Here is a 24,263-nt window from a genome sequence, read left to right as displayed (position 1 = left end):
AGTGCGCGACATGTCTCTACAACTGACGCTGGTGAAAAAGAAGACCCTTTAGGCCTGATCATACAGGAGTGTAAGATGAGGCATCACGTATTTGATAAGATTTACAGATTTAGTCAAGTTCTTAAACTCTTTGAGAAGATAGACAAGATGATGGAAGAGAATGGAGAAAGACATCTCACCTGTGAGGAAATTGGGGTGACACCAGGGGGCTCATTACTTCCAGAGAGCAAACAGAAAGCAAAAAGAGGAAGAGAGAGTGATTCTCACAAAGACAAAGAATGGAAGAAGAAGAAAGCAGGAGGTAGGAACCTGTGTTTAAAAAATGACTGTTCTGAATAAAGAATGGCTCTTCTGTGGGTTACCATATGGTCCCATAACAGACAAGTTACTGATAGTGTCATCATTCCATGGTAAATACTGTGTCACATCCATCTGTTACACAAATTAAATTATGATAAATAATAAAACAATGGTTATAGTTGAATAATAACAAGATCAGCACGATGGTTTGTTAGTTTTGGAATGTTTTGGTTTAGCACATATTCAAACAGCCCTAAGACTTCATCCAATCCATTCACAATCATTCTAATCTAAATCTTAGATTAAAGGGTTAGTCAAACCTGTCTGGATACTGTGGTCAGATCTGGCCAAAAGACATGGACTTTCACATTTACTCTCACTACAGGTAATTGTCAAAGAACAGATATTGTTTATGGTTTAATGGTCTTTTAATTTATAGAAATTAAAGAGATTGCAGCCATACAGCAAGCACAAGAAGTCATGGCACAGGTTCAACACAGATTTGAAAAGAAAATCCAAACCAATCCCAAGACCAACACAGAATTTATGAACTTCATCAGGTACATTGCCTGTTTCAGTATAATAGCACAAATTAACATCCATGATGTTTTCCTGAATCTGCTGTTAATTAAAACAAATGTATCTATTTTTATGTATGTCTATCTAGCTATTTATCTACGACTTGTTTGTTTGTTGTATCCAGGCACATTATGGCAGATCTGCTAAAGAAAAGGATACAGAAAACCACTATTGGTGTGTTTGGAAAGACAGGAGATGGTAAAAGCTCCCTGATAAATGCCATCCTAGATGAGGAGGAGCTGTTACCAACAGGGACACTTGTTGCTTGTACATCAGTCATCATACAAGTGGAGGCTGGAGCTGAGAGTGACCAGTACACAGCAACTATTGAATTCATCTCAAAAGAGGTTTCTTACAACTGTTACATTACCACTGTCATACTGTAATGTAACAACTCACATCCTATGTTTAAAATGAATACTGAAAAATACTTCATGTTCATTTGTAGGCCTGGGAAAATGAGCTAAAGAGCCTGCTAGGTTTTCTAGCAGAACAAAGGGAAAGGAATGAAACCATCTGCAAAATGGCAGAAGACAAGATTGAAGCACTGTATGGAAAGAATGCAACTGCAAAAAGCTTTGATGAACTGATAGAGGATGATCGTTCAGCCGTGCTCAGGTTATCCACTAAAACCATCTCAAATGTTCAGGTAAGTTACAGTTCTTGTAGCTGTAAATTGTAATTGTATGTGAGTTCAAGTTACTTTATTTACAGCTCATACTTGTGAAAAATGATTACCTTCTAAGTCTAATTCCATGCTCAAACTGGCCTCAGATCTCTCTGAAGAAATTAGGCCTTATATTCACCATCACAAGTCTGATCTTGGGGGACTCTATTGGCCAGTAGTGAAGACTGTGAGAATCAAAGTGCCAGATAAAAAAGAGCTTCTCCAGAACATTGTGCTAGTTGATCTCCCTGGAAATGGAGACTACAATCAGACCAGAGACGAGATGTGGAAATCGGTAAGTGCTCACTGTAGTGCTCTTTGTCACAAACTGAAGGAGATTCTGGATGCATGTGTAGCGCCCAACTTATTTAAATGAAACAAATAACTTAAAGGAACTTACAAGATCCTTGTGTCAGACCTCAAGTTTAGACACCATATTGATAGTACAATTTCACACCCAATCAAACAAGTGAAAATGAGGAGTATTGATACAAAACAGAAGAAAGACAGAATAAGCAAAAACAAGTGCAGTTAATGATTTGACTACCAAGGTTAACTGAGGGGCAGCAATATAAACGAACCCAACATAGAATGACCAGCAGGGGGAGAGAACCAGGGTGTGACATCATTAAACAAACCATTTTTTACATTAATATATGAATTCCTTAATAAAAATGAAAAAAAATCATATTTGGCAAGTGAATTTCTTTTTTTGGGAGAAAATATAGTTTATAGTTTCAATACACTGACAAATTATGTGGGTACAGGCGCTTATTTTATTTTTCATATTGAATAGATAGAAACAGGTTTGGATTGTACTGTACCAGTGGTTTGTAATGAGAAATATATTCCATTAAACCAAACGAACAACAAAAACAATAACTTTTTTTTCCAGATGTTAAGGGAGTGCATAGATGTTTGGGTTGTGAGTGATATCAATCGAGCCGCATCTGACAAGGCAGCCTGGGATATCCTGAGAAGCAGCATGACAGATATGGTACAGGGAGGGGCATGCACTAGCATCTCTTCATGCATCTCTTTCATTTGCACCAAAACTGATCATATGGATCCCCAGTCTTACATGAGATCATCAAGGTCAGTCTCTTTTTTTATCCTCGATTTTGTGTATGTAAGTGTATGCAGTACTAAAGAGTGTGTTCAGTGTACTATTAGTTAGTTTATTATGTTATTAGGTTTGAAACAGTATGCAGAAAACAACAGAAATTACATAATGATTTTCACATCCCTTAGACTGAAGAATGAAGATCTACAAATCACAGCGGACAATGTAAGTGAAAAATTAATACAAACCGACACTACTTCATTAGATGATCTATCTATGCCAGATGAAATACAAAGTGATTTATTATTCTCCCCATTTCCCAGGAGTTAGAGAAAAAGCTTAAATGCATACAGCACAGGAATAACATGGCCAAGATTCAAGTGAAACAAGTCTTTGAAAAACAGCATCATCACCAGGTATTTCTCTCACCCAGGAGGTGTTTGTGATAGATTTTTCTGATCATACAGCTGGCTGTGATTGACCTACTGTGATTTTTTTTCAGAAACATTACATGCCAAGCATTTCAGTGTTTACTGTAAGTTCACAGGAGTTCTGCTCAAAGGAGCCATATCTGAAACAGGAGGACACAGGTAGAGCATCATCAGTTTTACTAGTTGTCTCTTTTTTTCCATTAGAGGAGTGTGTGTGTGTGTGTGCATCAACACCCATAAAGGGAGTTTGTGTATTTCTTGAAGTGAGCACAATCAGAGCAGATTCACATGTCAATATAGTCATTATAGTTGACACTACACTATGTATTTTATTTATTTATTTCCTTGGAAAAACAAAACAAAGAGATACAACTGCTGAGAGATGTGCTGAGAAGGTTTAACCACAGTCACACAAACAGAGTGGCCACACAGTATTTTACAAGAGCCACAGGGATCCTGTCCCTCATACAGACATCCAAAGATAACAACGAGGAGATGGTAAGTGTCACCATTAATGAAGGTGTCCTTGTGTTGTCTGTAAATTAGTCTTATCTTGAGGAGAAACTCAGATGGTTCTGTGGAATGTGTTTCAGAATAAGGACAAAGCTAAGCTGCACAGTGAGCTGAGGAAGAAGCTGGACGATGAACTGAAATGTCTATGGTTTGATCATTTAGAGCCATGTTACAAAGAACTGGAAAAGTACCTCTCAGATGGAGTTAACAAGTCAGAGATGAAATGTGCTGAAATAACCAAGAAAAACGTGGATGTACCAGTAAGTACTACTACTTGGCAGATCAAGTTATTTTATGGTATTATATTTAAAACTGCTACAGATCTACCATGCTTTAATCCACACACATTTAATTAATTTACCATTAAATATTATTTCCTTAGGCAGGCAAAGGTGGACGTGGATACCATCAGACTCTATCAGCCTTGTGCAGAAATGAAGGTTACCTCAGGTCAAGGAATGGAAAAACAAGAGACTTGAACAAGTCTTTGGCTGAAATTATGTATGAAAGCATCAATGGAAAGTTTAACGCCTTCTTCCCGTAAGTACTCCTACAGTAGTCTTAAAAGTATTATTCATCCAGAGCCTACCTGTGTGGAATGTGTCCAATGTTATGTGTGCAGAAATGAAGGGAAAGCTAGACTGTCAGTGCGGGAGAAGGTCGAACAATTCAGTGTCTGCTCGATCAGTGTCACTGAGGGCTACACAACCCTGCCGCAATGACTCACATTCTGAGGTTCTTAAAAGCTGAGGTAAGCAAGAGTGTTTACACTGCTCTATCTCTGTCTTTGTGGTAAATATATCACCAAACACTGAGGTAAAAAAAAAACTAGCCACAATAGACTGTAAGTACAGTAAAAAATATCAGTACCACATCCGATGGCTATGGGGGTGAAAACACAATTCAACATTCATTTGGAAAATGAATTTTCCTATTATGTGTCCCACATTTGACTAGTGTGGTGAGACCATTAACATTCCATGAATTCATTTAAATTAAGTGAAATTGCCATGTATGTTCATAAAGCCTTATTGCTTCATTTGGAAACTTCTGTTGGCCTTCTAGTACTGTTTCATTAAAGCTCTCTAGTGCTTGCACTGTTATATAATATACTACTGTTTGCTCAATACAATATTTAATTTATTTCTCATGAAAATATACAGGAAGCCAAGCTGAAGGATTTGATATATATAGATATTGCGCAACAAAAGAAGAAAATATATGCATCAATCATAGATACCATTAAAGAAGAAATGGTTCCTGGCTACAACAGTAAGACAGTGGTATTGTGGTTAATTCCTCAAAGACTTATTTGAAGATTTATGTAAATTCGGTAATAAAAAAACAAATGTTCCTTGTTTGGCTGCAGTGGCTGTAAACATTTCGGGACTGGGATCCATGTTGGAGAAGCAGAGAGTACTGATACAACATACTGAGTCACTGAAGCACACCATGTTCAACAAAGCAAAGAACAGGATGCTGGTTTTGTTCAAAGATCTGACAGTTTGTTCACTTTTACATGTGAAGTTCAAAAATGAAAATTCTTCAGGATTTCGAAATTCTTTAGGAAGATTTAGTTACTCAGGTGAATCCATTACTTCGGAAATATTTAAACAAATGTTTGTTTGACTTTGATCTTTTTTTTTCTTTCTTTGCAAGGAACTTATCGAGGCCAAGTTGAGAAAGTACCTACTGGAAGATATGGCTCATGCACTGACTGAATCCAACTTCCCGTTTAGCTTGGGTAAGTCAGGATCTCCGCAGAACTTCATTGTATCCAGTATCCATCTGCATGAACAGTAAACTCACATTCCAAAGCCTTGCTTGGACACTGATGTTTGTAAATCTGATCAAAATCCTTTTTCAGGGGTCTGATCATTCAGCTGGTATTAATCACACGAGAAAACACGACTGACTGTGTTCTTCTTTGTTGTAGATGTCAGCATTGAAATTGCAACACTGGATAGTCTGTCGTAACTGATGAATAACAGCGGCAAGAATCTATTGAAGAGTGGGTGTGGAAAACAGGTTTTTGTGTAGCCATGCCATATAGTGTATCAGAAATAGAAAACATGCCCTAGACTCTGTAAAGGCTTGACAGTTAAATGTTTTAATAATGTAAGAATGTTAGATATAGAAAACAAGCCCTGGGCTCTGTAAAGCGCCTTGAGAAAATTTTATTGTTTTGGCTCTTATATAAATTAAATTGAATTTAATTAAATAGAAAATATGACTCAGTTTAAAATAAATGTAGATCCCGTTAGTATATAGAGTTTGCTTCATTACAAGTGCAGAATGAAGAGGGTGAAAAGTTGTCCCTTGTAGCTGATTATTACTCACTTTTGCATTACATAATAAAAATTCAGATGTGCTGTTTCAGTGAAACTCTTTAATGTAACTACTGTCTATGAACCTACTGCCTATTCAATGAAATTGTATTTTATACATTTAATACTGTTTTTCACTTTTTACTTTATTCTTTATTTCATATTTCTGATGCCAATACACACATAGATGTCAAAATTGTGGCGTGCACAGGTGCGGTGGCTCCTTGCTCTCCAGTGTGGTGTTTTGTTTGTACTATTTTGTACTCTTTTTTGTGTTTGTTAGTCGAGATTTGCAAAGCAAGCTATGTCTGGAGCCGCCAGGACTTAATTGACTTGATTCCAAATTCGTTGTATGCAAATGATAATGATTCTCCTTTCTCTCTCTCTGTCACGTTCCTGCTGAGCTCCGCTCTGGCCACGCCCCCTTCAGCACTCACCTGCCATTCACAAGTACGCGTTGGAATGGGTTGATCCATCAAGGTAGACGGATCCCCATTCACTTTGAATGGGCTGACGTCATTCTTTGCCGAACTGAATTGTGTCTCCGTTGGGTTCCGTTGTGTTGCGTTTCATGCGTTGCTTGCGGCAGGAGTTGAAAAATGTTCAACTTTTCGAGAGGCAACGCATGCGTCAGCCAATCAAATTGCCTTTCATGCATAACTGACAGCACAGGCGCTAGCCAATCAGATTGCGTTTATGCTCACGCTTAACGAGCGGGAATCTAAAAAAAGATGGCGGACCAAACTCCGTAGATGGTTGTGACTTTTTTTTGCTTAGACATTTTTTTAGTTACCGAGAAATAGACACTGTACAATGTAAAACCCCCTTTATTGTAACTGAAAAATAAGACTCCCAGCTGCAAGTCATCAGTCTCATTCACCGTCCCGGCTGCATTGCATTCACATCTCCCAAATCACACAATCACACACACCTGATTCACTCCCTTTATATAACCTGCACTCACTCCACTCCGTTTCTGGTCTCGCACTTCATGGACAAAATTCACAATCCTGAATTCCCGCGTATCATCTCCTTTCCGGAAAGTTTTATCTCTTGTTTGTGTCACAGCCTTAGTTATAGTTTCAGACATCCCAAGTCTCCCGGACGTTTCTGGAAGGGCGGGTGGGGGTGGGAGGTCTCCCGGAAATGAGTCTCTGCAGGTTGGGATGTCTGTAGTTCAGTTCGTAGTTTAGCCGAGTTTGACTCGTGGGTTTTGTTTCACGCTACAGGGTCTAGTTTAGTTAGCTTAGAGAGTTTGCCTTCATTCAGTAAATTTTCAAGTTAATTTCCTTTCTGCGCCTTCCGTGCCTGTTTCCTCAGTTAGCTACGAGTGCTTCGAGCCTGTGCTCTTCCGTGGGTTTGTCCACGTGTATCAACGTGTGAGAGGATCTGTTCCTCAACGTCTGTGTTCCCTTCAACCTATTGGTCGTTGTAATGACCGGCTTTTTGTTTTGATGTTTCTGGGCTGTCTTACGTCATCACGTAAGGTGCGTGCAGCTGTGAAGCGCTAAATTACCTGAAAGAAGTTTAATGCAGACGTTGTTATAAGGAGCAGCATTTAGTTTATGGATGGTCGTGTGGTGAACATAAGTCTACATTTGTATGGTTTCCCTTTGGAAAACGGAGCGAGGTAATTTCTATATGTGTCAAACTTGTCGTCTTGTAATATTTTACCTCCGCACGTATAATTGAATGTAATTGTAGCACATGTTCGAGACATGATCACATGTTTGTAATAGTAGCACATGTTCGAGACATGATTTCCTTTGTGCTATGTGTGTATTTACATTGTTGTATTTGTGTATTCTTGGTGTAGTTTTACGGTGTCTAGAAGTCTTCGTGTACGATGTATGTTGATGCATAGTACTACAAAGAAATCAACGTCGAACGGCGATAGCTAATAAAGACATCAGTGAGAACCCTCTGCCTCCTCGTACTTCCACCAAGGGGTTCCTAACAGTCGTGTTTGTTCTCTGGCTGTTCGTCCTCAATAAACTGTTTCCCTCAACTACATCTGTGTTTGCCAGTCCCGTGACACTCTCTCTCTTCCGGTTCTCTGTGGGTGAATAGGCTGTTACTGACTCCATCATTTAGTAATTTGTCTCAGAAGATATGATATGGAAGGCTAATGAGCGTCAATGTGGAGGTTTCTCTGTGATTTTTCTTCAGTGACGTTATTTTGTTAGTTGCTTTGTGGATCCTTTTGGATTAGTCAAACTGCTAAATGTGTTTCCAGTCTTTTTTATATTCTCTGTGAACAAGGGGTTTTGGTTTATCTGATTCAGCAGGATAACTGAATGCTCATTAAAGAATGAAAAAAATAAAAATGTTCCAGTAAATAATCATATTGTTATTTGGATATGTTTGAGTATTTTTTGTTTAGCGAACACAATTGATTTTTGAGGGGTTTGGTAGTTATTTTACTCTTGGTTTCATAAACAGGTTTTAGGTATGTTTGGTATGCTGTCTGTTTGTTGCATTCTGGGTGTTTGATTGGAAACTGTACCCCGTGACCGAGAAATAAAACATAGTCAGATCATATCAGACAGAGTAATGCAATAACGTTACTGCTAGTTAGCTATCGCTAGTTTTCGAGTATTTTGGAAGTGTTCAGACTTCCAAGAAACATGCCTTCCGTGAGCATCAAAGGGCCTACTCCAGTTCACTTAAAGATTCTCGCTCACAGTCCTATTCCAGCTTAATGAATAAAAACCCTGGAAACTCTAAACAGCTTTTTAAAATATCTCCTGAAGCCACAACCATCCTCTTCAACTGAGGCTACAGAGGAGCAATGCAACAGCTTCATTGACTTTTTCAGATCAAAGGTCAACAGCATTCGCTCTGTGATGTCCAGCTCTCCATCTTTGCTTCCCTCTGACATCAACACCTTATCTGCGTGTGTGCTGTCTCCCTTCATCTCGCTGAGGTTCAGGAGAGCCATGTTGAGGAAATCGTCAGCAAAATGAAATCCTGTACCTGTCCCCTGGACCCCATCCCCACTGCTCTGCTCAAGTCACACATCCCCACTCTCAGTCCTTTCATCACCAAAGTTGTTAACCTTTCCCTTCAGTCTGGCTGTGTCCCACCGGCTCTCAAGGTTGCTGTCATCCGTCCCCTTCTCAAGAAGCCCACACTGGACCCGGAAGTTCTAGCCAACTACAGGCCTACAAGACAGAGCAACAACAAGTGGTCACTGAGGAAGAAAGGGGTGAGGTTGGAGAAATGGAACAAATTGAGCAAGACAGTGAGCAGAAAAGGAAAAGGCTGGAAACGGAAAGCCAAGAGGAGGAAAGAAAAAGAGAGATGGAAAGAAAAATGGAGGAGAGGAGGCAGAGAGAAGAGAATAGAAAAGCCATGGAGCTGAGATGGAGACAAAAAGGAGACAGGAGATGGAAAGAGAAAGAACTGAAGAGACAGAAAGAGCTGGAGAAAAAGTCAGAGGAAGAGGTAAAACAACATGAGGAGAAAGGAGACAAGGAGAAAAAGTGGATGGAGGAGGAAATGGAGAGACTAAGAGAGAGGGACAAAACCCAGTTGGCCAAGTTATATGACATGAGAGAAAAAGCTGCAGATAACTTTTGGCTCCAAACAACATTGGACAAGCAAATAGAGTTAGTTAAAGACAGGGAGAGAATTATGAGAGAGGATGAGAAAATGAAAGAATCAGAGAAGAGATGGGAGGAGGAGGAAAGACAACGGCAGGAATGCGGACAAGAGTCAGATGAGGCAAGACGACAGTGGCAGGAGAAGCATAGCCTAGCAGTCATGAGGAGAAGGGAGGAAGAGAATAGGAGAGCCATCGAGGAAAGGAGTCAGTACAGGAGAGAAGAGGAGCAAAGAATAAAAGAGATGGAACTACAAAAGAAAAGGGAAGAGAAACTTAAGGAGGAGAGAATAGCAGATACCAAGGAGGATTGCACAGTAGTAAAGAAGGACGATGCAGAAATGAAACAGAAATGCAGGGAGAAGGTTAAGAATGCGTGGGGGCCAGAGAAGGAAGTGACAGAGAAGGAAGTATCAGAGAAGGAAGTGTCAGAGAAGGAAGTGACAGAGAAGGGAGGATCAGACAAGGAAGGGACAGAAAAGGAAGTGTCAGAGAAGGAAGTGACAGAGACTGAAGAGTCAGATAAGGAAGAGTCAGATAAGGAAGAGTCAGAGAAGGAACAGTCAGATAAGGAACAGTCAAAGACAAGTAAGAAATGTTTTTTGTGATGTGAAAGTGTACTATATAATAATGTCAGAATAATTTTATTGAGACACTGTTGCAGGCTTGACAAGTCGTTATTCGGTGTGCTCTAGATCACGTTGAAGTATTTAATGCTTGTCTCTTGTTAACAGACATGGAGAAGAAACGTGGTTTCTGGAGCCAGCTCTAGAAGAAAGTAAAACCAAAAAAGAAGGCAACAAAAGAGGAGAAAAAAAGAGCCAGACTGGCTGAGATTGAAGCATATGTGGAGAAACTGAACAAGGAGGTCGACCGTAACATAAAGGCCTTTGAGGATACGTAGTCTACACCTTCAGTTGGGGCCTCAGATCAGTCATGGTGGCCCCCTGGAGGGAAATCAAGATAGGGTAAAATAAAAAATGCCTGTATATACATCTAATGAGGAAAATGTCATGGGAGAACCCTTCAACCTGTTTTTTGATCTAACTTCTAAAAGAAGGGATACTTACCCATTGCTCTCCCCTGCTACAGCTCTATACCGTGTCTAGAAGGATGGATGACATTCTGCTGCTGACCTTGATCACCAGGACCTCTACAACATCTCCACTACATCTACAGGCTTTTCCTCAAATATGAACGTTATCAACCTTGAACCAATGAACATTAATAAAGTTGACATATTGACCAAATGCTTCTACAGTGATTGAAATAAAGGTTTTATTGATGCATGGCAACAACAACAAACAACATCATCAACCGTTAACCTAGGCTAACCAACGCTTCCTTCTTCAGGTACCATGAACTACCATGTAATGACACAGAAGGTATTGGGTTTAGCTCAGTGCAAGACAGCCTGTAAGAAACCAGGCTAATCACATTGTGATGATCACCTTCTCCCTGAATGTGCTGCTTTGGATTTAAAGCTGTTAAATGTTAGATTGTGTGTATGTAATGAGGAGATGGGTTGAACACTGAGTCAGCAGGGGGAGACAGACCTCAACTTTTGAAGATTGAGGATGTTGGTATTGAGGTGACAGTTGTGATGTCACTCTGGTAGCCCCGCCCTCCTCCTCTTCATGTACAGGACCATGCTGACTGCCAGCAGGTCATCAGGTCATCAAACAACTGAAGACTGTTCACCATGACCCTAGCCTTCATCCTCTGCTCTCTCTGTCTGCCCTGCATCAAGGGTGAGCAGCACAACATTTTTGAGACAAAAACAAAGAGTCATGGTTTTAGTTTTTCTCATCACCACTGTTTCTCTCCACAGGTTCCTCTGCCAGTCCCACAGTTCAGCAGACCCCCTCTGCTCTGATCAAGAACCTGGGAGACTCTGTTGACAAAGAGATCCTTTGTTCACACAGCATTCAAAGCTATGATCGTATCCTCTGGTACAAACAACATTTGGATGGGTCTCTCCAGCTACTTGGTTATTTGTATCTTGATTCTCCATATCCAGCAGAAGATGTGAAAGGACAAATCAGCTTTGAGGGAGATGGGCGTAGCAAGTCAAAACTCTCCATCTCCACACTCCCTCCAAGTGACGGAGCAGTGTATTTCTGTGCTGCTAGTCTGCACAGTGATGCACCCTCCCTGTCTCCTCTACAAAAACCCTCCTGTGATAAGAGAAGGACTCAAACATCAGCCGTGTTTCTACCTGCACACCAGGAAGGACTCAAACATCAGCAGTGTTTCTACCTGCACACCAGGAAGGACTCAAACATCAGCAGTGTTTTTTATCTGCACACCAGGAAGGACTCAAACATCAGCAGTGTTTCTACCTGCACAGCAGGAAGGATTCAAACATCAGCAGTGTTTCAGACAGCCTGGGCAGCACTCCAGCTGGGGGCTGTGGAGAGACATTCAGTTTGGATCCATCATCTCTTCATAGAACCAGGTCATATCTCCTGACCTCTATCACCACCCTGATCACCTGTACCTCTGACCCTACACCTGGTCATGTCCCTAACGTTCATGCCTCAGGGCTCAGACTTGTTTACCAACTGGGCTGAGGTAGTAGGCAAATCACTGACCTTCCTGGTTAGGTACATTTCCTTCACAAATCCTTTCAGTCACACAGGGCCCCTCAGTACAGGAGCGTGCTTAACAACCTTGAAACAGTCTCTACCTCATTTGCAACATCCCTTACTTGGCCGATGTAAGAGAACGATGCAAAGCAGACATACAGGATAGGCATGCAGTGTTTATTCAGGTGCTTTTTTTTTCTTTTTTCACTCTCTCTCTCCCACCATCCACTTCCCCCCTCTCACCTAAGTACCACCCATCTACAAAGCAACACTTTACATGAAGGTTACATTTACTACCATGCATCTACAAAGCAACACTTTACATGAAGGTTACATTAACTACCATGTAGCAACAGGAATAGTAATGTTGTGGACTCCTATAAGCTCTTTTCTTATGGTCCAAGGTGAGATGATGTGGACAAGAAGTAGTTCTTTAAGTCATAGTCGATTATAACAAAGGCTTGCTTTTATTGACATTTGTTGACATTGGATCAACATTCATTTAGGATTTCTGCTCAGAGAAAACCCCGACACTCCCATGATACAGAGGGATATTTATACAAGATAAGTGCGTCACACAACAATTTTATTGGCAACTGACCTCGATATTTCACGATACATGTTGCTTCATTTCTCATAGGACAACCTTTCCCCTTCTCTCAGCTGTGGGTGCATGTCATCCTGACCTTCTTATCAGGACACACAGAACAGGCCCTAACAAGGAAACGCCTTGGCTGCTGGCAGGTTTACAACCTGCTCTTGTTTAGACTTCAATATTGGGCAATGTGGTTAGCCTGTTTCAGGCTTATCCCTTCCTACAGGTTTTCCTAAAAACTTCCACACTAACAACATTTTTGGTATGTAGAAAATAGTGTAACTAAATGATGAGGGGGGTGCCTTCTTGCTGAGGGAGCTGATGTTACATTTACATGTATTCATTTAGCAGACGCTTTTATCCAAAGCGCCTCTAAGAGAGAGATTTACAAAAAGTGCTGGGACATGGTAGTGCCCAGGAAATGGAAGGACTCCACAGGGTTGACTGGGAAGTCACAGGGTGAAGGGGCTGGGAGGGAGTGAAAACTCAAACAAAAACTCAAATCATAAGCCATTTTGGGCCTACACAAAAAATTCATTGATGACACGTTGCCGTGCTTCAAAGCCAGCCAGATACCGGACATAACAGGGATCGTGGGCCTGCAGGGGAGGGCCATCTTCTTCCTCCTCACCATCTTCCTCCAGCTGGTCTTCTTGAGGACCCAAGGGTGTAGTCGCTCTTACAGCTATGTTGTGCAGCATTGCAGTTACTGCAATAACTGAACAACATTTTGAAGGGTGAAAAAGAAGACCTCCAGCTGACTTGTGGAGACATCAGAAACTCATCTTCCATCTGCCAAGAGTCCTCTCAATGATACTCCTGGCCACACGGTGAGCTTCATTATATCTCTCATCAGACTCCTTGTGGGGGTCGGCGACAGGAGTGAAAAGGTATGGCCTCAGGGGATACCCACTGTCCCCGAGAAGCAGCCATCCATCCCTGGAAGATTTTCCTTCCTGGCCAACAGAAGAGTTTGAAAAAAAACAGAAGAATCGTGGTTGCTGCCAGGCCATCTTGCCACAAGATCAGTGATGAGCCCCTGATGGTCACAGACAACCTGGCAATTGATGGCAGCATAGCCTTTCCTACAAAAATAAACGTGGGCGTCATTGGAAGGGGTGAGAATTGGAATGAGGGTGCCATCAATTACCCCAATGACTTGGGGGATGTTGTGTGTCTGGAAAAATAAATCCTGCACCACAGACGTGTCCCCTCTGATTGTGGGGAAGTGGATGTGGTCTGGGATGTGGTGAAGTAGTGCTGATGTTACAGCCTGCACAGATCTTGATACTGAGGCCTTGGAGAGCCCATGTCCATCGCCAAGCTCTTCCAAAAAACTGCCAGTGGCATAAAAGCGCAACGCTGCCAGTAGCTGGGTTGCAGGGGTCAGTGCATAGGACCTCCGTGTTGGCCTTGCTCTGCAGGTCTGCCTCGACCAGATTCAGGAGTATCACAATGTCAGCCCTTCTCAGCCGGTATTTGTGGAGACGTCAGAATCGTCAAGGATGTCCATTGGACTCATCGTCGTCCTCACAAAGGCATTGAGCCTTACCAGCCTACTTCTGGGCCGCCTCTCTCTCTTTCTCTCTCTCTTTGGCAAGCAAATTATTTGCTGTATTGCAGCCATGTTCCGTTTGAGAAGTAGGCTAGACCTCTTCTTTATATCCCGTGATAATGTAATGGACGGGTCTGTAAACTGATTAGAGTCATCTGACACATCTAACAATCATAATGAGTAGACAGATCAACCATCAATTAGAGTTGAATATTCATGTTGGAAACAATGAATCCATGTTGAAGACATGGGGTGTTCATTACTTTTGTTTGTCACATTGTCATTTGTGGCCAATGTGGGAATCATGATATTGCAAACATGGTCTTGGAAAGCTGTTGGCCTGTTATTGCAAGATTGTAGACATAGTCAACACTAGAAAATAAGACAGTGAATATGTTGGAGATTGAGATGCTTGTATTTGTACATTGTATTATTTAGGCTGCTAGCTGTGTTATGGCATGTGTGATACGATTTATATGCATGTTATTTTACCTTGTTGCTCAGTAAAGTAGTAAATATAGGAATCATATAGATTTGCCCATGGAAAGTGGAGTATCAAGAAGAGTTAAAAACCAAGGCACAAGATATCAGAGAAATATTTGTTTTATTGGGGAGTTTGTTCTCCCTGCTCCTGCTCCTCACTTGGATCTATAAGATGAAAAAACAAAAGCATGTAAGGATGGGACAGGCAACACTAAATATATGATACAATACACAATTTAGCCTTTACTTAATTAAAATGAACATTGTATGCTTAGGCTGTAAGTTAACCTATACACTACCTTGTTGGTTGGGCAGAAGAATGGGCACAGAAATGGAGGGCCTCTCAAATTTCATTCTCTCAAGCATGAGCTTATTTTCCTCAATTTGGAGGCGAGCCCTCTTGATGGCCAAGACCTCCTCCTGAAATCTTGCATCTCTGGCCGCTGAGTCCTTTAGGGTTTGCTGGATTCCCTTCCCCCCCCAGAAGAGTGATTTTCTCCCTTTCCAGCTCCCCTAGATCCTGACTGCAGGCACAGGTGGCCTCAAACCTGGGTGCAGTTGAGACCGCCGCCTGCAGCACAACGGAGACCAGGGGACCAGGGGAGAGCAGACGACCAGGGGAGACCAGGGGATCAGGGGAGACCAGGGGAGACCGGGGGACCAAGGGAGACTGTAAAATCAGGGTCATGTGCTCTTGAGGTGCTGGCTGTGGGCAAAACACCCCTGCGGATATCCACCCCCCCAGTGATTCCGTCAGTGGACGTGACACCCATGATATGAATTGCCCTCTCCTCTTCGGGTGTCAGGGTTGTGGCAGAGCTTGGGCCACCACCAGTTTGGCTCAGGGAAGCCCTCACTGCAGCTGCCTTTCTTTTTGAGAGGCTGGAGAAGTCTTGCCACTTTTTTCGTATGTCTGTTCCCCCTCTCCTTACCCCACTTACTGCCATACATTTTTGGCCAATATCCTCCCACACCTTAGTTTTCTGTTTATTGGTGTGGGCACCAATAGCAAACAGTATGTCTTTATGCTTTTCAACCTCTTCAATCAGGATCGCCATTTCGTCAGGCTTGAAGCCAGCCTTCCTTTATTTCTGACGCCATTGGTCTTTCATCAAATGGTTTGGGCGTTACCTGAGCATTTTTATACTTGTCGCGGTGATTGCAAGGAACTGACACCGGTGTAAAACTCAGATGCAGCACAGTTTGCACGATCACCTTAATGTCTTTGCCTTCATGTAGCATCATACAATGTACATTGAAAAGTACTCAAATAAGTAGCCAATAATAAATGTAAATTTTTCTGTAGAGACAGAAAAAAAAATTTTGTGTACCGTAATTCTTCAATTATATTGGTTAACGTTTTAATTTTGAAGTCTTGAAGTTGCGTCAGAAGAATCACATTTCAGTACAATGGACAGCGTCTGGTTAAGTGCAACTTAAGAGACATGTACGATGGTTCTCCTTACGAGCATATGGATCATAGCTGTTACGAGGGTACTCTACGATGAAAATAACGATCCATCGTTATTTCTTGCGTGCATTTCCAGAACATGCTCGTAAGGAGAACCATCGTACGTGTCTCCCTGCCGGACCATTCAAATATGGGCATTAAAATGCCCATGGTTCCCGCCTTAATATCTTTGCCGTCCAATCACCGATTTTATTTCTGAAAACTTCCAGATACTCATGACAACTTAAGCTCAAAGTACATATCATTGGTTAAGGGGTTACTGGGAGGGGAAAATAAATCTATCGTCAGCAACGGCAGCCATTGTTTTCCGAGGCGGAGCCAGAGCGGAGACCATGGGAGATTGCTTACAGTGTTATATTTACAGCTTCGAATTGAAATCGGAGACGATATTATGAGTAAAGACAAGTTTCTTAATATGTGTTGTCAATATTGTCAATTAAAAGTCTAAACTTTTTCCTTACGAAGAATTTGTTTGTGGGAGTGACGCGAGTTTTTTCAGCCAAGAATGACGTGTCCGGCTTGGCCGTTTGTGACAGGCAGCTATGACGGTACTAGCACTGTTTAGCTTCGATTTGAGCAGATTTCTAAAAGACTTGGAAAAACAACATTAACTAGCTAGATTATGTACACTGTAAGCTAAATGTACATGCCTTGCTTGGCCAATTCGGTCGATTGTGGAAGAATCTCGAACGTTTTTTAGTAATCGAGAGGAGTATCCAGCCATAGCGCTAGCAGCTACTTTTGGGGGAGGATAATTCCGGTTTCCCCTATGTCTCCACTAGTCACTAGAATGGTCATAACTTTTAATCAAAATATGATATTTCTAATCTGTTTTCTGTTCTACATTGCCCACAGATTTGTGGATATTCCACCTGCTCAAAGTTTTTCTCTATCTTGTAATTAAAGTGGTTAAAAATTAAGTTGTCTGATGAGGTATGGTGGATAGAAACGTTTTTTGTAAAAAAAAAAATGGCTGCCTGAAACCACCTTGATAAAATATGATTTGCCTTAAGTAATCTTTTATTTATTTACATCATAAAAATCCCCTAGTTCTCCTCTTCAATTTGGTATAAACAGTTAAGGTGTATGATTTAATATGAACATTCATAAAATATGAAAATTAATATGAATATCATATTTCAACAGCATATGGAATGTTCAGAATTTGGTCTCAGGCAGTAAAGGGTTGCACTTAACAAGACGCTGTCCATTGTACTGAAATGTGATTCTTCTGACGCAACTTCAAAATTATGCGGATTCAACATCAACCTGCTCTACATCTGTAGCTTCAGGGTGCTGTTTTTCCTGCACAGTAATTCATCAATTTAATACAGACACTAACCATTTTTAGTTGACTGCTGACATTGGTCGAGATTACAGGTATAGCCATTTTACTATCCAAGGGTTATAGGTCTACTTATTACCAGTGTTGGGAATAACGCCGTTCAAAATAACGGCGTTAGGTAACGCCGTTATTTTTTCAGTAACGGGGTAATCTAACTAATTACTTTTTCCGTCGTTACAACGCCGTTATCGTTACTGAACGTTAAATGCGGTGCGTTACTGTGAATTGATTGAATAAACTGTGTAATCTGAACGCACTCCTCCTAGCTCTACACAAACTGCTAGTGAGGAGACTGCATGGTTTTTAGCGATTATGATTGGCTACAAGCAGAGTCACGTCATCATGGTAGCCAATCGGAGCCAGTGTTTTCACACACAAGCCAGGCCACGCGACGCGCTGCTTGCACCACACACACCAAACAGCAGCCGAGATGGCGAGTTCGGAGCAATCCGATGACAAATTGACATTTACAAGGTGGAAATATAGGCACTATTTCCAATTAATCGAGGAAAAAGGCAAGAACGTGCATGTAAAGTGTACACTATGTCCGGGAGGGAAGATTTTGTCGACATCCGTTGTTAGCAACTCAAATTTAACGAAGCATCTTGCAACGAAACACGCATCGACAAAGCTAGTGGCCAAAAACACAGATAACTCCACAGATAGCTCGCCATCCACAAGCCAGGAAGGACACGGAGCAAAGTCAAAGCAGCCAAAGCTAGATTTTTCTGCCCCACAGCAAAAAGCTATAACACAGGCTGAAGTCAACCGTATGATAGGCAGGTACGTGGTCAAAAATATGTTGCCGTTATCGGCACCCAGTGCCCCTGTAGAGAGACTATTTAGCCTGGGGAAGCTGGTCTTCACCCCAAAGAGGAACAGGCTGTCAGACAAGAGGTTTGAATTGCTGCTGCTTCTTAGATACAATCAGTGGTTTGAAGGGTAGAATGGTTAGGCTACATGGGTATGAAGAAAATACTTGAAATGTGTCACAGGTTGTGAGAGTTAGATTTATTTAATATGCACAAAGTTAAACACACTTTATATTGTTCAAATGCTTACTTTTGTATTGAAAAAAATACTTAAGTACATGTTGTTTACTTGACCAGTTGTCTCAGGTTGTAAGATTTAGATTTATTTAATATGCACATAGTTAAACACACTTTATATTGTTCAAATGCTTACTCTTGTATTGAAAAAAATACTTAAGTACATGTTGTTTACTTGACCAGTTGTCTCAGGTTGTGAGAGTTTGATTTATTTAATATGCACATAGTTAAACACACTTTATATTGTTTAACTGTTTACTTTTGTATGTGCAATAAATATCGAAGGTTATGTTCAAGTACTTGTCTGTTCTACTCATTTCAGCTGACTTGTGAAAACCGCTCAGAAAATCCAAATTCTTTGACATACAGCAACTTTTTTTTTACACGCAAATAGTTACTTTCCCTGGTAATTAGTTACTTTTATAATAAAGTAATTCAGTTACTAACTCAGTTACTTTTTGGAACAAGTAGTGAGTAACTATAACTAATTACTTTTTTAAAGTAACGTTCCCAACACTGCTTATTACCAGTTAATATCACTTTTGAGTTGCTAGCCTGCTGGTACTAGGCTAAACTAGCACGGTCCCATTATGTGGGTAGGTTAGCTTTATCCTTCTGGCTTCAACAAGACCAGCTGCTGCTAACACTGTTAGAAAGATTGCAGACGCTAGGGATAGATTGATTACAATAAAAAGTTACATGCTCTACTACACTAACAACTTTCAAAACATGTTTCCATTGTATAATGAATGGATGGCAATGTAAGGCTAGCAGGTTCGCACTGTGTGGGTAGTTTTCCTAGCTAACTAACAACGACCTTCTTGATTGCTAACTACTCTCTGGGTGTTGAACAAACTTCTGATACATCTCTTCCTTTTGGGTGACATTTTCCTGTCTTCAAAGCACAAAAGGGTAAAAAATATCAATGCTGAGACCAAACGAAATACTAATATGAGGCTTTATTATTTCCTGGTGTATTTAGCAGTTTATCGTGTCAGACTACTGACAGCTCTCTTTCTGCAAGTCAAGATTCACGAAGTGTTTCTGCTTCAGCCAATTAAATGACATCATCTTGTTTCGCGGGCTCGAGGGCGCATTGGTTAACTTGGAAATGTATGTTTCACTTTTCTGGGCGACAGGGGCGGATCTAGACATTTTCACCTGGGGTGGCAAAGGGGTGGCAGAGCCGCAGGAGGTATTTTTGATGTGGCACATTCATTTATTATTTATATAACAGTGTCATATAGTTAGCTGTATTTACATACCGGGGCCTGTTTTTCTCAAATATTCATGACATAAGATAGCCTACACTGCAAATTCATGAGTACACCAGACTTAACTGTGTCACATCAACCTTATCTGACTGGAAATATATGTCTGTGTAACACAACTTTTTATATCACACAACTAAATAATTTGTGTTTTTTGAACATTGAATGCTACAGCATATTAACAGGGAATGTATGTTATATTACATAAATCTACTGGACACATTTGTAATTGTACATCTGATGTATTTATTTTTTGTTCTTTTAAACTTATTTATTATGTTATCCTGTTGTGTGCATTAAATCAAATCAAATCAAATTTATTTGTATAGCCCTTTTTACACGCAAGCATGTCACAGAGGGCATTAAGCATGAAAACATTGCCATACAAAAAGCATTTATAGATTGAAATTCGCTAATAAAAAGAACCTCAAATACATTTAGGAATTGCCTTCTTCAATAACTTGTGGCAAAATATAGCATCAACACATTTCTGAAATAGGAAGAACCCATTATGCCAGGTCTCAAAGGTCAAAATCAGCGATACAGATATAACAGCTCAATATCTGCAAAACAGCAAAACTGAAACAATGTCTGAAAGTAATTCTCATTGCTAATACATAACAGGTTAGGTCAAAATAAATTAAATGTCATGATCTACACCAGGGTTCTCCAATCCTGGTCCTCGAGGGCCGCTGTCCTGCATGTTTTAGATGTTTCCCGCTCCAGAAGACCTGTTTCAAATTAATGGACATTCAGGACAGTGGCCCTCGAGGACCAGGACTGGAGAACCCTGGTCGACACTCTACAATGTATCTTTATTTTAGCGTCCGACATGACAACTAAGGATTTTAGGGTCAAAATCAGGGATACAGATATAACAGTTTGTCATACAGCTCTTGAAAAGATTTCGATTTACATTCTCACTGTTCAACATTCTCAAAGCAAAATAATTCGGCGGTTGCTGTTATGCAATGTAAAAAACTTTTGACAAATTTGTCCAAGTCCAGTGCTTATGCACGCTTGCTCTCAATACTCAAAAGAGCAAAGTTACTTAACCGCTCCTCCTCCATCATTGAGCGCAAAGGAAAAATAATAATTACAACTACATAAGACAACTTTGTTAAATGGATTTAGCAATACTTAGGAAATACCAAACATGTTACCATTTACAACCTAGATAATAAAAAAGAACAAAAGTTGTATCTAGCTTTACCATGGACAAACGAACGGTACTGATACTGGCCGGGTTTCCCAGATTTGTTAAGAAGCTCTTAACGCTAAGATCTTCTTAAGAACGTTCTAAGAACGCTATAGAACGCTCTTAGAACGTTCTTAAGAAGATCTTAGCGTTAAGAGCTTTTTAGCGTTAAGAGCTTCAATCTGGGAAACCCGGCCACTATCAGTGACAGCTGAACTGTTGCTAGCATGGCCATATAAGAACGGTACTGAATCAGGGCTCGACATTAAGGCTTGTCCGCGGTGCTTGTCTGGGACAAGTAGAAGAGAAAGAAATATACTTGTAATTTTGTAGGGGTTTAATATTAGCTGATATTTAACTACGTTGCTCTACATTTAACCGATACAAATGCTGCTTATGCTTGATAGGTACAGTAGGCTACTGTACACAGCTGCCAACGCTAGCTAACGTCAACGTAAATATAGCTATATAAAATGATAAATCTATATCCAGCCACCAAGACAAGTGACTGTTGTGCATTGACAATTGAAACGTTAATGTACTTGTCAAAAGAACAAGTCCCTCAAAAAGTTAATGTAGAGCCCTGCTGAACTGGGGCAAGCACGGCCATATAAGAACAATACAGTACTGATAGCTGAACTGGGGGCTAGCATGAGTATAATTAGCTAGCCTAGCTACAGTACAGTAGGCCTATAACATCCACACTTGTGACTTAACAAAGTCAAGTGTACACTTAATTATGCTTTCATGAATATGCTTTGAGGGAACGATTATTTATTCACCTTAAATACGCTGCTGCTGCACTGTTGAACGAAATACCATTTGCTATCGGCGGTTGCAACTTTGAATGTTCCTCTTCTTCCAGATTAAGCTATGTTTAACTGGCGGTTGGTACTCAAAATAAATTGCCATTACTGCCACCAAGTGGAAGTTTGCTATTGCCACCGCAAAGTCGAGAAAATGGACATGGACCCTACCATTAGAAAAGGGGCGACGCCGCCATTAATGAATATAACATTGTAGTTCTAATGTTAACAAACATATTATTTTAATATGATTTAATACCATTTATTACATTGTAATCATATATTTTTTTAGCATATCGAGATTGGGGTGGCAAGTGCTGGGCGACGAATGAGTTTTGCAAATATTGCGCAAAATATTTTTTTTCCTGAATCGATCCAAATTGCACCACAAAGGAGTTCTAAAATATTGGTGGGGACAATTTTGTCATCTTAAAATATTGGTGGGGACTAGTACCTAGCGTCCCCTAAACCTACGCCCATGGATTTAACATAACATTTTGATCGAACGAGTTGCAATAAAGTACCAAGGAAATTTAGGACTGCGTTCATAACGTGATATAACATTTTAGTTGACATTGTCCAGGGCCCCTTAGATGTCATGTGCCCCTGGGCAAGTGCCCAGTTGCCCTAATGGTTAATCCGGCCCTGCTGGGTTTACTGAGTCGGCTGACTCGTCGTGATCACGCAGGCCCAGTTTGCACTTCCCACAGAGATTTAAGCACAACATCAGCCTCCCCAGTACATAACGATTCTCCTCTGTCTGTTTGTTGTGCTCTAAAATAGTCTGCTGATATGCACTATCTGTGCCATGATGTTGACCTGCCCGAATAGTCCCAATTTCAGGGCGCAATTGATATGGGTTTTACAGCTTTCGTGTTTCACTGTTCTTTCTGCCAGATGCTTCAGGTCTTTGAATCCATCCATTTTCCAAACTGAGTCTGCATTAGTACCAATTCCAAAAAGGCATGGGAAACAGAACAGTGCTCTTTTGATGTGCTAGCAGTTAGCCATGTCTGTCTGTCATACCATTCCATCTTGAAAGCTTTCTCACCAGGCTGCAGCAGGATTGTCGATCGTCGTCTGGTATGTGTGGCGGTAACGTTATTGGCATTGGTCTGTCTGATATGATCTGACTATGTTTTATTTCTTGGTCACGGGGTACAGTTCCCGCGGTTTTCGCAATATTCCAGTTGCTAGGCAAATTTCATGGGGCACATCTGAAAGTGCCCCATCTCCCAATGTTAACTTTGGCCAGTGTTGTTCACGCTCCCCACGTGCCCCTAATGTACAAACGCCACTGGGTGGCATGTTGTGTGAGCTCTCAGTGCGCATTCCATGGACGGTTCAACCATGTGTGAATGTGTGCGTTTGTGTGCTAGTGTTTCCTTGGAGTAAAGACTCGGGGGAGCTGTGTGGAAGCCCTTCACATGTGTGACCAAAAGGTGTTAGCGTTTATACTAGTGCTGTCAGTTTAACGCGTTATTAACGGCATTTTCACATGCTGTTGCAACAACTACCAACGTTAGAAAAACTACAACACCACACCGGATCTAGCTAGACCGGAAACAAAACAACAGGCACGCCACACACTTGTTTGGCTTGCTAGCCGGCTAAAGAATAGTAGCAGAGCCCGTTTACGGATATTAGACATTCTCTGGTAGTAGGCTAACATTCCGTTTTGAGTGGATGGCGAGCGCGAGATGCCGTTTTGTCGTTGTAAACTGAGCTATCATCGCAGCATGTCCAGTTTGAAATACCACCAAGCACACAGCTGATGCGAATTCTCCACCCCCTCGTCAAAGCCAGGCGATTGCAATGTTGTTTTCAATAAAAAAATATTTGCACAAAACAATCCGAACCACTTTTCTATGTTGATAAGAGCATTAAAATTTGAAAAAAGAATGGGACAAAAAGAAATCAGGGACATTTAGAATAGATAAAAATATGCGATTAATTGTGATTAATCGCGAGTTAACTATGACATTAATGCAATTAATCGCGATTAAATATTTTAATCGTTTGACAGCACTAGTTTATACAAAAGCCACAGCCACAAATCAGTGTAATGGTGACTCTTTTTGGTCCACGCTCAGTTCAGCCTTCTAAATGTGCCCCAGAGGCTCCACCGGTTACCGTGTGATTTACTACCCCTCATTACCAGCACATGTGCACTTATGTCACCCTACTCAGGCCCTGATGGACCAGGAGAAACTGCAGAGAGTCATTTAACACCCAATCAAACACCCAGAATCAAACACCCAAAAAGCAACAGACAGACTGCATACCAAAAAATACCTAAAACCTGTTTATGAAACTGTGAGAGTAAAATAACTGCCAAACCCCTCAAAAATCAATTGTGTTCACTAAAAAAAATACTCAAACGTATCCAAACAAACAATATGATTATATACTAGAACA

At 40.9% G+C, this 24,263-nt stretch overlaps 1 protein-coding gene across 1 annotated transcript; it reads left to right on the top strand.

The window, feature by feature from the left end:
- Positions 1 to 9,102: 9,102 nt before the first annotated feature.
- Positions 9,103 to 10,734, top strand: LOC146299492 (uncharacterized). Its single transcript, XM_084684694.1, has 3 exons — positions 9,103 to 10,072; positions 10,219 to 10,452; positions 10,577 to 10,734. The coding sequence occupies exons 1-2, from the start codon at positions 9,103 to 9,105 to the stop codon at positions 10,254 to 10,256; spliced, it is 1,008 nt and encodes a 335-aa protein (XP_084540820.1). The 3' UTR covers positions 10,257 to 10,452; positions 10,577 to 10,734.
- The last annotated feature ends 13,529 nt before the right edge of the window (positions 10,735 to 24,263 follow it).

This window comes from Hypomesus nipponensis, chromosome 3 (genome assembly GCF_054491055.1).
Source record: "Hypomesus nipponensis isolate SF chromosome 3, ASM5449105v1, whole genome shotgun sequence".
NCBI classification, from domain to species: Eukaryota; Metazoa; Chordata; class Actinopteri; order Osmeriformes; family Osmeridae; genus Hypomesus; species Hypomesus nipponensis.
The sequence above is the reverse complement of the archived record's forward strand: the minus strand, read 5'-3'. Positions and strand labels throughout refer to the sequence as shown.

What these genes read in the sequence shown, in the direction of transcription:
- LOC146299492 (XM_084684694.1), top strand. Translation starts at nt 9,103, where the DNA reads ATGGAACAAATTGAGCAAGACAGTGAGCAGAAAAGGAAAAGGCTGGAA. An exon ending in TAAGGAACAGTCAAAGACAA is followed by an intron (nt 10,073 to 10,218) that starts GTAAGAAATGTT and finishes TCTTGTTAACAG; the next exon opens with ACATGGAGAAGAAACGTGGT.